At 43.9% G+C, this 14651-nt stretch overlaps 1 protein-coding gene across 9 annotated transcripts in view; it reads left to right on the top strand.

Annotated features, from left to right (window-relative positions):
* SPDYC (speedy/RINGO cell cycle regulator family member C) overlaps positions 1–14501 on the top strand; it is a 200083-nt gene extending 185582 nt beyond the window's left edge. For 7 of the 9 annotated variants that reach the window (XR_004540270.1, XM_033953795.1, XM_033953789.1 and 4 more), the window contains one exon: positions 14128–14501. Coding sequence is in view for 6 of the 9 variants with exons in the window: in XM_033953795.1 (XP_033809686.1) it covers positions 14128–14340 (213 nt within the window). In the remaining 3 variants the exon portion in view is untranslated. Of the gene's footprint in view, positions 1–12167; positions 12273–14127 lie in introns of those variants that run through there. The other 2 variants (XR_004540272.1, XR_004540271.1) reach the window with 2 other exon arrangements.
* Positions 14502–14651: the final 150 nt, after the last annotated feature.

Genomic DNA, 14651 nt, shown 5'->3' with positions numbered 1-14651 from the left:
GAATATCAGTTTAATCAAAAAGATTCTACTAGACCTGTATGGAGATTCAATAAAACATTGCTTGCAGACTCAAACTTCCTTGAGGAAATTCAAGTAAAAATTAATGGGTACTTCCAACTAAATACCTCAGAGGAAATCTCTTTGGAAACTATTTGGGATACTTTCAAAGCTACTTTGAGAGGGCAAATAATTGCTCAGACTTTTGATGGCTGCGGCATGCGCCCGATCCAAGATGGCTGCCGCTATCTGAATGCTGCCAGATCGTCTGAGAGTGTTTTTTCTCTTACCCTTCAACGATGCCGAAAAGACGGGGCAGAAGCGTTGGTGGTGCCTCCCAGCGATTAGTGCCCATAGTTCCTACAATCGAGGACATTTTCAGACGCCTGCAAACGGAGCCAGCTGCTTCGGGGAATCGCTCGTTGAGAGTGCCGGCAGAGAGGAGTGCCTCGGCAGAAACCCACGGGCTAGACGTCACTCTGAGCTCCGACGTCAGAACATAAGAAGTTGCCTCCGCGGAGTCAGACCATCGGTCCATCCTGCCCAGCGGTCCGCTCCCGCGGCGGCCCATCAGGTCCATCGCCTGAGTAGTGGTCTATACCTATCTATACCCTTCAATCCCTTTTTCTTCTAGGAATCTATCCAAACCTTCTTTGAAACCATTTAATGTTTTCTTGTCTACAACAGCCTCTGGAAGCGCGTTCCATGTATCCACCACCCTCTGAGTGAAAAAGAACTTCCTAGCGTTTGTTCTAAACCTGTCCCCTTTCAATTTCTCCGAGTGCCCCCTTGTACTTGTGGTGCCCCTTAATTTGAAAAATCTGTCCCTGTCTACTTTTTCTATGCCCTTCAGGATCTTGAAGGTTTCTATCATGTCTCCTCTAAGTCTCCGCTTTTCTAGTGAGAAAAGTCCCAACTGCTTCAATCTGTCGGTATATGGCAGATTTTCCATTCCCTTTATCAGTTTAGTTGCTCTTCTCTGTACTCCCTCAAGTACTGCCATGTCCTTCTTGAGGTACGGCGACCAGTACTGGACACAGTACTCCAGATGCGGCCGCACCATCGCACGATACAGCGGCATGAAGACTTCCTTCGTCCTGGTCGTAATACCCTTCTTATACCCAACATTCTGTTTGCTTTCTTTGAGGCTGTGGCGCACTGCGCCGATGCCTTCAGTGTTGCGTCTACCATCACTCCCAGGTCTCTCTCCAGGTTACTGACCCCTAGCGGTGTTCCCCCCATTCTGTATGTGAACATCGGGTTCTTTTTCCCCACGTGCATGACCTTGCATTTCCCTATGTTGAAGCTCATTTGCCATTTTTCGGCCCACTTTTCCAGCTGCGTTAGATCCTTTTGGAGATCTTCGCAGTCTTCCCTGGTTTGAGCCCTGTTGTATAGTTTGGTGTCATCTGCAAATTTAATGACCTCACACTTGGTTCCTGCCTCTAGGTCGTTTATGTAAATATTGAACAGGAGCGGTCCTAGCACCGACCCCTGTGGAACTCCGCTCGTGACCCCTTTCCAGCCTGAGTAATGGCCCTTTACTCCAACCCTCTGCTTCCTGTTTGCCAGCCAGTTTCTGATCCATCGGTGGACCTCCCCTTGCACCCCGTGGTTCCATATCTTCTTAAGCAGTCTCTCGTGTGGTACCTTGTCGAAGGCTTTTTGGAAGTCAAGGTAAATGATGTCTATAGATTCCCCTTTATCCACCTGGTTGTTCACCCCCTCAAAGAAGTACAATAAGTTGGTGAGGTATGACCTGCCCTTGCAGAAGCCATGTTGACTCGGTTTTAGCTGCCCATATTTTTCGGTGTGTTCACAGATGCTGTCTTTAATTAGTGCCTCCATCATCTTTCCCGGGACTGAGGTCAGGCTCACCGGCCTGTAGTTTCCTGGGTCGCCCCTTGAGCCCTTCTTGAAGATGGGCGTAACATTTGCTATTTTCCAATCCTCCGGGATCTCTCCAGTTTTTAAGGATAGGCTGTATATCTGTCGAAGTGGTTCCGCTATTTCGTTTTTTAGTTCCTTGAGTACCCTTGGGTGAATGCCGTCCGGACCTGGTGATTTGTCGCTCTTTAGTCTGTCTATCTGCCTGAGTACATCTTCTTGGCTTACCTCTAAATTGACCAGTTTATCATCTTGGTCTCCTATTGCGATCTCCTCGGGTTCCGGAATGTTGGTTGTATTCTCCACCGTGAAGACTGACGTGAAGAACTCATTTAACCTTTCAGCTATCTCTTTCTCTTCTTTTACTACTCCCTTTCTATCTCCATCATCCAATGGTCCCACTTCTTCTCTTGCCGGTTGCTTCCCCTTGACGTATCTGAATAATGACTTGAAGTTTGTTGCTTCCTCTGCCAGTCTCTCTTCGTATTCTCTTTTTGCTTTTCTAACCACTCGGTGACACTCCTTCTGGTGTTCTTTGTGCACTTTTTGGTTCTCCTCTGTTTGGTCTTTTTTCCATTTTCTGAACGATGCTTTCTTGTCGCTTATCGCCTTCTTCACTGCATTTGTTATCCACACTGGGTTTTTTGTTCTATTTTTTTTGCACCCTTTCCTGAACTTGGGGATGCATAGGTTTTGCGCTTCGTGCACAGTTCCCTTGAGTAAGGTCCAGGCTTTTTCTAAGGATTCCATCTTCCTTATGTTGCCTTTGAGTTTCTTTCCCACCATTTCCCTCATGGCATCATAATTTCCTTTTTTGAAGTTGAGGGCCGTCGTTGTGGTTCTTTTCCCCTTTGATGATCCAATTTCTAGCCTGCACTGGATCGTGTTGTGATCACTGTTACCTAGTGGGGCTAATACTGTCACCTCCTTTGCTGGCCCCCCCTAGTCCGTTGAAGATTAGGTCAAGAGTGGCGTCACCCCATGTTTGTTCCGTGACCAGTTGCTCCATGAAACAGTCCCTCGTGACCTCTAGGAAATTGGTCTCCCTTGCGCAGTTTGAGTGCCCAATACTCCAGTCTATCCCAGGATAGTTGAAGTCCCCCATCACCACCACATTTCCGCTTCTGCATACCTGCCTTAGTTCTGCCTCCAGGTCCTGGTCGATTTCATCAGGTTGTCCAGGTGGGCGGTAGTACAGACCCAATTTAATGTCTTCCCCAGTTCCTCCCTGTAGCTTAACCCATAGTGATTCCAAGCCATCCGCCCGTACTGTTGTTTCCATCCTGGTTGAGGGTATGGAGTCTTATGTACAGCGCTATTCCTCCACCCTTTTTATGTGCCCTGTCTCTCCTGTATAGTTTGTACCCTGGTATGGCCACATCCCATTGATTTTCCTCAGTCCACCACGTTTCTGTGACTCCAATTATGTCTAGGTCCTTTTTGCTGGCAGTGATTTCTAGTTCTCCCATTTTGGCCCTCAGGCTCCTAGCATTTGTGTACAGGCAGTTTAAGACCCAGGTTTTTGCCCTCTCTTTTTGTTTTCCTCGTGTTTTGGTACTCCTGCAGTCCTCCTCATGGTTTGCCAGCCCCCGAGCTTCATCCTCCTCCTGCTGTTGTGTGTCTGTGACGTCCTCAGCCTGTATCCCCTGCACCTCTTGTTCTCGTAATTCCCACTCAGTTCTGGGCTCTATTTCACAAAGTCTTTGCCCCTCTGGATCCTGTTGTTCTGTGTTGGTGCCGCTTACAAGTTCCATTTGTTCCCTCGGTCCCTGCAATGCGTCCTTAGGTCCTTTTTCAAAACATACACACTCAGTCCCAAGTCCTCCTTTACAATGTCCCAGGTCAGTATCCTTGTCAGGTACTGATGTCCGATGTCCTCTTTCAAAACATACACACTCAGTCCCAAGTCTTCCTTTACAATGTCCCAGGTCAGTATCCTTGTCAGGTACTGATGTCCGATGTGTCGAAGTTAGATCGACTATCGGCTTTCCCCTTCTCTTCAGTTTAAAGCCAAGTCTATGACGTTCTGGACGTTGCGTGCCAGCATCCTCGTCCCAGCTGTGCTAAGGTGCAGTCCATCTCTTCTGTAGAGCTTGTTCTTCCCCAAGAAAGTAGTCCAGTTCCTAACAAAGTGGAAACCCTCCTCATCGCACCATCTCCTCAGCCAAGCGTTAATTGCTTGTAGTTCGCTCTGTCTCCTTGTGTCCGCTCTCGGTACTGGCAGGATCTCTGAGAAGGCTATCCTCCTTGCCCTTAGTCTCAGTTTCCTCCCCAGGATCCTGAACTGGTCAGTTAGTGTAGTCCTGTTGAAGCTTCTCCTGCTGATGTCATTGGTTCCGATGTGGATCACTACTGCTGTGTCCTCCGTCTCGGCTCCCTCCAGGATCCTCTCGATATTGTTGATGATGTCCTTTGTTCTTGCCCCAGGGAGACATGTTACCAGTCGGTCCTCTCTTCCTCCGGCTATGTGACTGTCTACTCCTCTCAGGATTGAGTCTCTAACCACGATAGCTGATCTCCCCTTCTTCAACTGTCTCTCTGGTCTCAGATCTGTGTCATATGTGCAGTCCATTTGTCCGTCCTCTGGGTTCAGCTGTGTCTCCGCCCCTGGTCTCAGGTCTGTGTCATCTGCGCAGTCCGCTAGTCCATTCTCCTGGCTCTGATGGGTCTCCTCCTCCTCTGTCTGCCCAGGTCCTCCGCAAGGTCCTATTTCCATGGTGTCTGGTGGTTCCTGTCGTCCAACTGTCGGTTCTCTCCTGGTGTGTTGGTGTTCTCGTGCCTCCACCATCCTGCAGGCCTCCTCAATGAACTTCTCGAGTTCCCTAACTTGTTCCGCGATGTGGCTCTCTCTGGTGGTGTCTTCAGTTTCCCAGCATTGCTCCTCCATGGTGCAGAGTCCCTCCAGCTCCTGGACTCTAACCTGCAGTCTCCCGACCTCCTGTTTCAGGCTATCCAGTTCCTGGCATCGACCGCATATGTATGCCTGCCTCCCGGAGGGGAGGTAGTCATACATATGGCACCCGATGCAGTATACTGGGTAGCTCAGCTGGGTTCCCACATCCTCCATTGCTCCTTTCTCTTTCCTATGTCCCACGGTGTGAAAGGATTGTGCCCGGCGCGCAGCTAGCTGAAAGAGTAGAAAGAGAAATGAGAAGTGCGAAGAGGGGAAGTACCTGTGGTATAATTATTAGATATCGCTGCTGGGCTGCCTGGGCTCCTTCTTAAGGCTCCTTCGCAAAGGCGCTCTCACTAAGGCGAGCGCCTTTGCCGCTCGCCTTCGCCGTGCGCCGAACGGCCGCGCGCCGTTGGCTCGCCCCCTCTTAAGGGGGAGTCTGGGCTGAAGCCGCTGACGCGGTGGGGGTGGGCGGAGCTACCTCTCGCCTGCCCCTGGCTCTCTGCTGGTTTGTCGGCTTTCCCCTCGCGCTGGCCCGCTGAAAAGTTTTGGTCTCCGCTCCTCGCCTGCCCTTCTCCTCTCCTCGGCTGCCCTTCTCCTCTCCTCCGACGCCTCCCCTCCAGCCGCTGCCGCTGGGAGCCAGCTCACCGCGAGAGGAGAGTGTGTCCGAAGAGGCAGTATTCTCCCCTCGAGAGGCCAGTGAATCGGAGGGCTCGCTGCAGGAAATGGCTCAAAAGGACTTGCTTATTTTGGAAAAACCAGCGACCGGATCATCTTCTGCTATGGAGGAACAAGGCACTGGGGAGGTAAACCAATCACCTGAGCCTGCTTATACTACACTAATAGTTCTTTTTGCTCCAGTTAAGCCCCCAGAAGTTACACTAGATTCACTTTGGGAATTAGTATTGGCATTGGGGAATTCCTTGAATCCCCAAATTAAAAATTTAGATAAAGAATTGAAAGACCAGAAAGAAGAAATAAAAACTTTGAAAGAGGATATTAAACTATTGAAATCAGATATGCAAGAAGAAAAGAAGGATATAAAAATGATTGGAAGCCATCATGATTTACTTGTAAAGGATAATTTGATTATAAGGAGAAAATTGGAAGTACTTGAAAACAATAGCCGGATTAATAATTTACGTTTAATTAATTTTCCAAGGGTTCCGTCAATTTCCCCAAGTGAAATGATAAAGCGTTACTTTCTGGAAATACTTAAAATTCCTGAGAACTCTTTACCACCTTTGTCAAGAGTGTATTATCTACCTACAAAGACTCAGGATTCTCAGAAGAAAGAAGGTGTTGGAAAACCTCAGGAACTTTCCCTGGACGTTTCCGCTTTATTGGAACAATCAGATAGAGAAGTGGCTATTTCAGCCACTCTCTTATTGTCTGTGGCTTTGGCTCCAGACAAAGATTGGATCCTTAAACTTTTCTTTAAAAATAGATCCAGAGACTTCCTGGGTTTCCATATTCAAATTTTTCCTGATGTCTCTAGGGAGACTCAAAAGAGAAGAAGGGAATTTCTATTATTGAAACTGGGTGTGACTCAAATTGGTGGTTTATTTTTCCTCAGATATCCTTGTAAATGTGTAGTGAGGTATTGTACTTTAAAATATGTGTGTTTTGAACCGGCTCAGTTGACGGCTTTCCTCTCCAATAAGCGCCTTGAAATGGAATAATATCTAAGTCCGAGTAATAATTCAGCTCTGTTTCAGCATCAGATAGTGAGCTTTCTTGTTAATTATTAGATGGTTCAATCACTCCTATTTCCTAATCATGGATCCTAATAAATTGAGGACTAGTGTGTGATTAAGTAGAGAAATAATTTCCTATTATATATAATTTGAATTATTTTTTGGATGGTAATTTCAATACTATGTTATCTTAATTACACTTTCTGTACAAGATGATATGCTTGTTAATTAATGTGAAAACTTATAAATAAATTAAAAAAAATAAAAAAGAGAGGGCAAATAATTTCATATTCGGCACATATTAAGAAATTACTTAAATTAGAATTTTCCAAATTGGAACAAACTATTTTGGCTTTAGAGACACAATTGGCCTCAAAATGGAAACGAAATACTTTGCAAGCCCTGTTGAAAGCTAAATATAAATATAATGAGTTTTCTTTACAATTGGCTAGGAAAGATTTGTTTTCTCAGCAGGCTCTGTATTATAGAAACTCGAATAAAGCGGGAAGATTATTGGCTAATTATCTTAAAGCAAAAAAAAAAAGTTAAGATTGTGGACATTAAAGATGAAAAAGGTAAAATTCATACTCATATTGGAGATGTTTTAAAACAATTTTTGGATTATTATAAAGCTTTATATTCTTCTGAGCTTTATTCAAATAAAGAAATTGGAGGAAGAAAATTTTTTAAATTAATTAATGGGCCAAAAATTCCCGAGTGTGTGAAAGAAAAACTTGAAGCGCCTATATCATGTATAGATCTCCAGTCAGCATTGAAGTCTCTCAGGGCTGGATCCGCCCCGGGTAGTGATGGTTTCACAGTGGAGTTTTTAAAAATCTTTTCAAAATTTACTATTATCTCATCTTTTAAATTTATATCAATCACAACTGACTAAGGGTTGTATATCAGGTACTATGGCAGAATCGTTAACTATTGTTTTGCCGAAGCCAAATAGATTCGAATTACAGGCCTATTTCTTTAATCAATGTAGATCAGCGGTCTCAAACACGCGGCCTACGGGCCGCATGTGGCTCTCCAGGTTTTATTTGCGGTCCGCGGTCTGGACGCAATCAACAGCATTTCTCTTCCCCTTTCCCTTCCTTTTGGAGCAGCATCATGTCTGGCCGGCTCGTTCCGTTCAAAGCCGCAGGTTGGCGGCTCCTCGCGCTATCCACTCCTGCATAGGAAGCCTCTCTGACGTCACAACATCAGAGAGGCTTCAGACGTAGGCGCGGATCTCGCAAGGAGCCACCACCCACAGCTTTGAACGGAACGAGCCAGCCAGACACGCTGCTATTCCACAAGAAAGAGAACAGAAGGGGTGGGGAAAGAGAAATGCTTCTGCTACATAGGAAAGGGGGACCCTAGGGAAATGTTGTTGCTGCTGTACAGGGAGAGGGAGGGAAAGAGAAATGCCTCCCCTGCACAGGAAAGGGGGAAGGGAAATGCTGCTTCTGTTGCTGCTGCACCCAAATGGGGAAAGAGAGGGAAGGAAGGAGAAGGGAGAGGAGAGGAACAAGAGAAGAAGCCAAGTTCATTGTAGGGAGGGAAGGAAAGGAGATAACAGACCATGGAGGGAGAGGGAGAGATGCCAGGGCATGGGGGAAGGGGAGGAGACAGATGCCAGACCAGGGGGAAGGGGAGGAGACAGATGCCAGACCAGGGGAAAGGAAGGAAAGAGATGCCAGACCATGGAAATAGGATGGAAGAAGAGAGAGATAGGAAGGGAAGGTAAGACATGGAAATGTAGATTTTGAAAAGAAAGCAGAAAAATTGAACATTTAAGTTAATGCCAAAGATGGATGCAAGGCAGAAAGTGAAGACGTAGAGAAAAACAGTCAAAGGACAAGAAGGCCCTGGAAACATAGTTGAAAGCACAGAAAAATAAAGTCACCAGACAACAAAGGTAGGGAAAATGATTTTATTTTCAATATAGTGATTGAAATGTGCCAGTTTTGAGAAAGAAAAGATATTAAACTTTAAATGTGAGGGCTGCAGAAAAAATAGAGTACTTGGAGGGCCGCATAAAAAATGGTTAATGTCTTATTAAAGAAATGACAATTTTGCATGAGGTAAAACTCTTTGTAGTTTATATATCTTTCTTTTTAACTGTTAAAGGAAAGTTTTATAAACTATAAAGAGTTTTACTTCATGCAAAATTGTCATTTCTTTAATAAGACATTAACTATTTTTTCTGCGGCCCTTCAAGTACCTACAAATCCAAAATGTGGCCCAGCAAAGGGTTTGAGTTTGAGACCACTGATGTAGATGGAAAACTCCTGTTTAAGTTATTGGCTCTAAGACTAGCCAAGGCTCTCCCTTATATGATCGGTATGCACCAAACGGGTTTTGTTGCTCAAAGACGTTCTTCAAATAATACCAAATAGGCATTTCATATGCTAAATTTAGCAAAAACAATAAACAAAACAGCCTTCTCTGTTTCTTTGGATGCAGAGAAGGCCATTGATTGTGTAGAATGGACTTTCATGTATCAAGTAATGGATTGGTTTGGTAAAGGATCCGGATTTATTCAAATGATTCAAACCTTGTATAGTTCCCCTTCTGCCAGATTATATATTAATAATACTTTTTCAGAACCACGGGGTGGAAGGGGACGTGCACAGATGGATCAGAAATTGGCTGGCAGACAGGAAGCAGAGGGTAGGAGTAAAGGGACACTGACTGAAAAGGGGTCACGAGTGGCGTCCCGCAGGGGTCAGTGCTGGGACCGCTGCTGTTCAATATATTTATTAATGACCTGGAAACAGGGACGAAGTGCGAAGTTATAAAATTTGCGGATGATACGAAACTCTCCAGTAGGGTTAGAACTGTTGAGGAATGTAAAGAACTGCAAAGGGATCTGAACAAGCTGAGTGATTGGGCAAATAGATGGCAGTTGAGCTTCGATGTAGAGAAATGTAAGGTCTTGCATGTAGGGAAAGGAAACCCGATGTACAACTACATGATGGGGGGAAGGTATTGGGGGAAGGCAACCTTGAAAAGGACTTGGGGGTCTTGGTGGATAAAACAATGAAGCCGGCGGCACAATGCGCAGCGGCCTCCAAGAAGGCGAACAGAATGTTGGGCATTATCAAAATATTGGACATTATAAAAAAAGGTATCACTACCGGAACCAAAGAAGTTATCCTGCCGCTGTATCGGGCGATGGTGCGCCCGCACCTGGAGTACTGCGCTCAATTCTGGTCGCCGTACCTCAAGAAGGATATGGCGATACTCGAGAGGGTTCAAAGAAGAGCAACAAAAATGATAAAAAAACATGGAAAACCTTTCATATGCGGAGAGGCTGGGGCTTTTTTCCTTGGAAAAGTGGAGACTTAGAGGGGACATGATAGAAACTTACAAGATCATGAAGGGTATAGACAAGTAGAGAGGGACAGATTCTTTAGACTTGCGGGGGTAACAATAACAAAAGGGCACTCGATGAAATTGAAGGGAGACAGATTCAGAACAAATGCTTGGAAGTTCTTTACTCAGAGGGTGGTGGACACCTGGAACGCACTTCCAGAGGAGGTGGTAGAGCAGAGTACGATTTTGGGGTTCAAAAAGGGATTGGACGAATTCCTGAAGGAAAGGGGAATTGAGGGCTATGGTTAGAGGGATACTATACAAGGCAAAATGTTGTATGTAAAAGATCATAAACAGTGGCCACTGCGGGAGCGGGCTGCTGGGCACGATGGACCTATGGTCTGACTCAGCAGAGGCGATGCTTATGTTCTAATGTTCTTAGAGCGTTTTTGTCTGAAGAGGGGAGTTAGACAAGGATGTCCCTTATCTCCTTTGCTTTTTGATATTGTTTTGGAACCCTTGTTGTTGGCCATTCAGCAGGCAAAGGAGATACAGAGAATTCTATATGCAGGTTGGGAATATAAGGACTCTGCGTTTGCAGATGATATTTTGCTTCATTTGCAGAATCCTGAATCTACCATCCTGCATTTATTGGAATTGATAGATCGATTTGGTAAATTTTCTGGGTATAAGATAAGTTGGAGCAAATCAGAGGTTCTTCCATTAAATGTGCATTGTGTAAAAAGCTTATTTGATCCATTCCCATTCCTTTGGAAGGAAGAGGGAATAAAATATTTGGGTATTATGATCCAAAGAACATTGGAAGATACAATGACAGTAAATGAAAAATCCTTATTGAAAGTCAAAGAAATGTGTGAGCATTGGAACCCATTACATCTTTCTTGGTGGGGGAAAGTCCAAACCATCAAAATGATGATTTTACCTGTAGTTTGCTACCAAATGATTATGTTACTGGTTTATTTTCAAAGTTCATTTTATAAGAAATTAAATGGGATTCTTACAAAATTTATTTGGCTGGGTAAAACTGCTAGAATAGCTTTAGTATCTTTACAAAAATCACAATCGGCGGGGGGGGGGGGGGGGGAATAAATTTTCCAAATTTTTATAGATATCATCAAGCATTCATTCTACATCAGGGTATGTCTTGGATCCTTCCTGAACTCGTGGAACAGTTTCCATACTGGCTGATATTAGAGGCATCCTCCCTCCTGTTATTCCACTCTTTTGGAATTCCTCAAACCCTAAGTCCGCCAGATTCTCCCAAAAATTGAAACTATCTTTCCTTTCTACAAAAGGTATATCCCGCGTAGGAAAACTAGGAACATCCCTCCCCTTTAGAACCACAGAACTCTGGAATAACCTCACATCCCCGCTCAGAAATTCCAGCTCCCTCCAACTTTTCCGCAAACACCTGAAAACTTGGCTCTTCTCAAAAATCTGATACCTCCCACTCTCTCGTACCCTGGCCCCTCTCTACCCTCTTAGTTCCTTTCCTTTAACCCTTCATTGGAGTTCCTTTCTATCCTAACTCTGTAAACCATGCCGAGCCCTACGCTTGCAGAGATGGCGCGGTATACAAACCTAAGGTTTAGTTTTAGTTTAGTTTAGAAACTCATCTATTGTCCCCATTGCGTTTGTGCCATATCTTGAGTATTAAGTTACCTAGAATATACAAGGACAATAGTATTCTTTAGTGCTGCACAATTCGCGATTCAAATCGATTCACCGATTCACTTTGGGTGAATCGATTCAAATTGATTTGTTTTTGAAAAAATCGGATTTACCGATTCGTCAGTCCCCTTGCTAGAGACCCATTTGGGCTTTCCCTCTGCCACCGGAGTCCTTGCTTTGGATGTAATTTCCGGTGCAGAGAATTGATTAGCCTCTGAAGGCGTGAGGCTCGGGAGTGTATTCTATCTAAAAAGGACTGAATTACCCCAAGAGGGACATCCTGCTCTGACGAATAAAGGGTTTAATAGTACTGGACAAAAGCTTGTTGAATGTGTGGTGTAATGCACCCCTGCACATCTACAGTAGTAGTGATATAATTGCGGAGCTGAAGCTTCCGTAATGTATGTGCTAATAACTTCCCAGCCCTGTTTGCCTTTTCAAAATATTCCTGTTTGAGAGACTGTAACCTAACACTAATAGCAGCCAAATCTAAAGCTTACAAGTCTAAGCGTAACTGTTTAAGAAGAGATTCAGCCTGGCTGTCAGCAGAGCCCAAATCAACAAAATAAGGAAAATAAATTTGTTCAATAAACTGATGTATCCAATGATAGAGAACAAATTTATATCAAGTGTATTTAATTACCAAACCTCAAACATCCAAGGTACTACTTTTTTTCTTTTTCGTACCCTTCTAGGATGGTTTGTTCATCATCGGTATTGGTAAATGCAGCCTGGTTTTTGGGTCCTCTGTGCTGGGTGCACACTCTTCTGTCCCACCCTAGACTCAAGGGACTTCTCTGGTACGTCCTTAAAGAATTGTATGCTATTTGCACAGGAAAGAAGTATTAGGTTCTTACCTCGATTAATCCTCTCTCCCGTAGAACAGCATTTGATTCCTTATGTCCCACCGTGTCAGATGTCTGTTTATGCCTTTGTTGACTTGTAGGCTAGGAAGAGTATCCAGCGGCTTGGCTCAAGGCAGCCACAGAAGAAAAAAGTCCTTTGAATGTTGGCATATTAGTGCTGAGATAAATATCGGCACATTTTTGTTTAGCTAAGAGCTGTACAAGTGATAATCTGTTGCACACAGGTAGGTGGTTGCTTTCTCCACCATTTGTGTTGCCCTGTTGGGTAGTTGGTGGTTAACTCTTGTTTACTATTGCAGAGCAGATCGAACTTAACTGGATTGGGGAGTTCCCTAAACCCCTACTCCCTTGTTTGCATTTCATCTCCTAAGGGTTCTCGCTTGCTTTGGTATGGACTGAGGAGACTTTTAGACACTGCCTAAAGAGACAAGGGGGCAGAGAGAAGAAAATGACTGTTTTCTGCAAGTAACTCGCAAGTTGGGGTGCTTAACCCATCTGTAAAGAATCATATGCTGTTCTGCAGGAAAGAGGATTATTGAGGTAAGAATCTAATCCTTCCTTGCCAGATGAATTCTAGGATAATTGCCTCCAATCTGGTAATCTTCTTCTAGAAGTCGGGCACTATCTAGCCTCTGGACATAGCAGTCACCTCACTTGTCACCCACAGACAGCCAAGGTGTGTGCTTGCCAGACCTAGTTTCTCACTGTACATAGCACTCCTCTCTTCACTAGCCTAGGAGACTCTTCACTCAGGTCTACTCCTTTTCTAGGGTCCAGTACCATCCCTCCAAATTGGCAATGACAATTTAATGGCAGGGCAACAGCAGGAATTCTGTCATCTTGGCTTAGTCCCCTGAAGAGGAGGCAGGCTTCCCATCTCAATAGTTGGTGAAAATGATCTCAGATTGTTGGGAAATCTGCATTGTTAGTACAGACTAAGTTATCGGCACTTAGCCAGTAGGTAAGCTCACTGGAGAGAGAAAGGTGGCCCTAACACTTTTTTTTTTGTCAATAATAGACATAGGAAAGAAAATTCCATAAGAAAACATACTACAGCCTTGTCACATGTCTGTATAAAATACCATTATAGAATCACACACCCCTAAACTCCCCCCCAAAAAACATACTTTTTTGTTTTTGCTGTGACTACAGGAGTGTTTCTCAATCCATTCTTGAGACACACCCAACCAGTCAACTTTTCAGAATATATACAATGAATATTCATGAGAGACCTGTATAGAAAGGAGGCAGGGCGTGCAAATCTTATATGCATATTCATTATGAATATCCTGAAAATTTGACTGGTTAGGTATGGCTAGAGATGATACTTGTGGATATGTTGAGGTTTATCAAGAATTGTAGTAATACTGCCTAGTTTAGGTTTTTAAGATTGTCCCATTTAGAAGCTGATACAAGTGTGTTATACTTAAAATACATGTTTAAATGGGAGGAAATGGGTGCTTAACTGTTGAAAAGATTAGGTAACAGCTGTAGAAGTGGATAATTTGATGCTGCAGTCAGGCTTTCATTCTCTCTACTTGCGTTTTTAGGCAGGGGAGGAATGTGGGACTACTCCTTTTTAACTGAGCCCCAATCTGCCTATTATGTCAAACTTGTAACTTGATGAAGTAATTGATTCAGTGCTTTTGTGGGCTTTAAAAAAAATTTTTATTCATGATTTGATCAGTTTGTTGCAGTCCTCAACGTGTCTGTTCTCAAGATTTAACTTGGGTAATTAGATTGATGCTTGTCAGAAGGGTAACTAGTTCTTTTTTTTTTTTTTTTTCAGTTCTTCAGGAGCCACTGGTTGGCCTTGAGCCAGGCGGGACAGCCATTGAATGGCATTTGTAGCAGATTCAGATCACAAGGAAGAAGGGCTTTGGATTATTCTTTTTTCCTACTTCTGTGCAAGGAAGCACCAGATATCTTGCATCTGCTGTTTGTGCATCCTAGTGAAACTTCTTTTTTTTTTTTTTTTTTAAGTAATAATTGTGGATACTAGTAGCAGGAAGGGGGGGTAGTCAATTCTGTACAAATTTGTCTAATGTTAGAGTATTTACATATGTTTCTGGTGTCTCCTTTTTCTGTATGGTGTATATAAAATAATGGAAATGTTATAATGAAGTAGGAAGATCGTGAATAAAAAAAAATTTCAGATTAAAATGACTTAATTTTAAGTTTTCAGTGGACAACAGAAGCTTGGCCATCTCTTAACCATAAGTGCTTTTACAGTAATTTATTGGGTAAAGTAATAGCTATTCTCCGGAGACAGGCAGAGATAATGCAGGCACACTTGTTGGTAAAGTCTCTGAG

This window comes from Geotrypetes seraphini, chromosome 8, assembly GCF_902459505.1.
Source record: "Geotrypetes seraphini chromosome 8, aGeoSer1.1, whole genome shotgun sequence".
Taxonomy (NCBI): Eukaryota; Metazoa; Chordata; class Amphibia; order Gymnophiona; family Dermophiidae; genus Geotrypetes; species Geotrypetes seraphini.
Note: the sequence above shows the minus strand (reverse complement) of the source record. Positions and strands in the feature narration are given on the sequence as shown.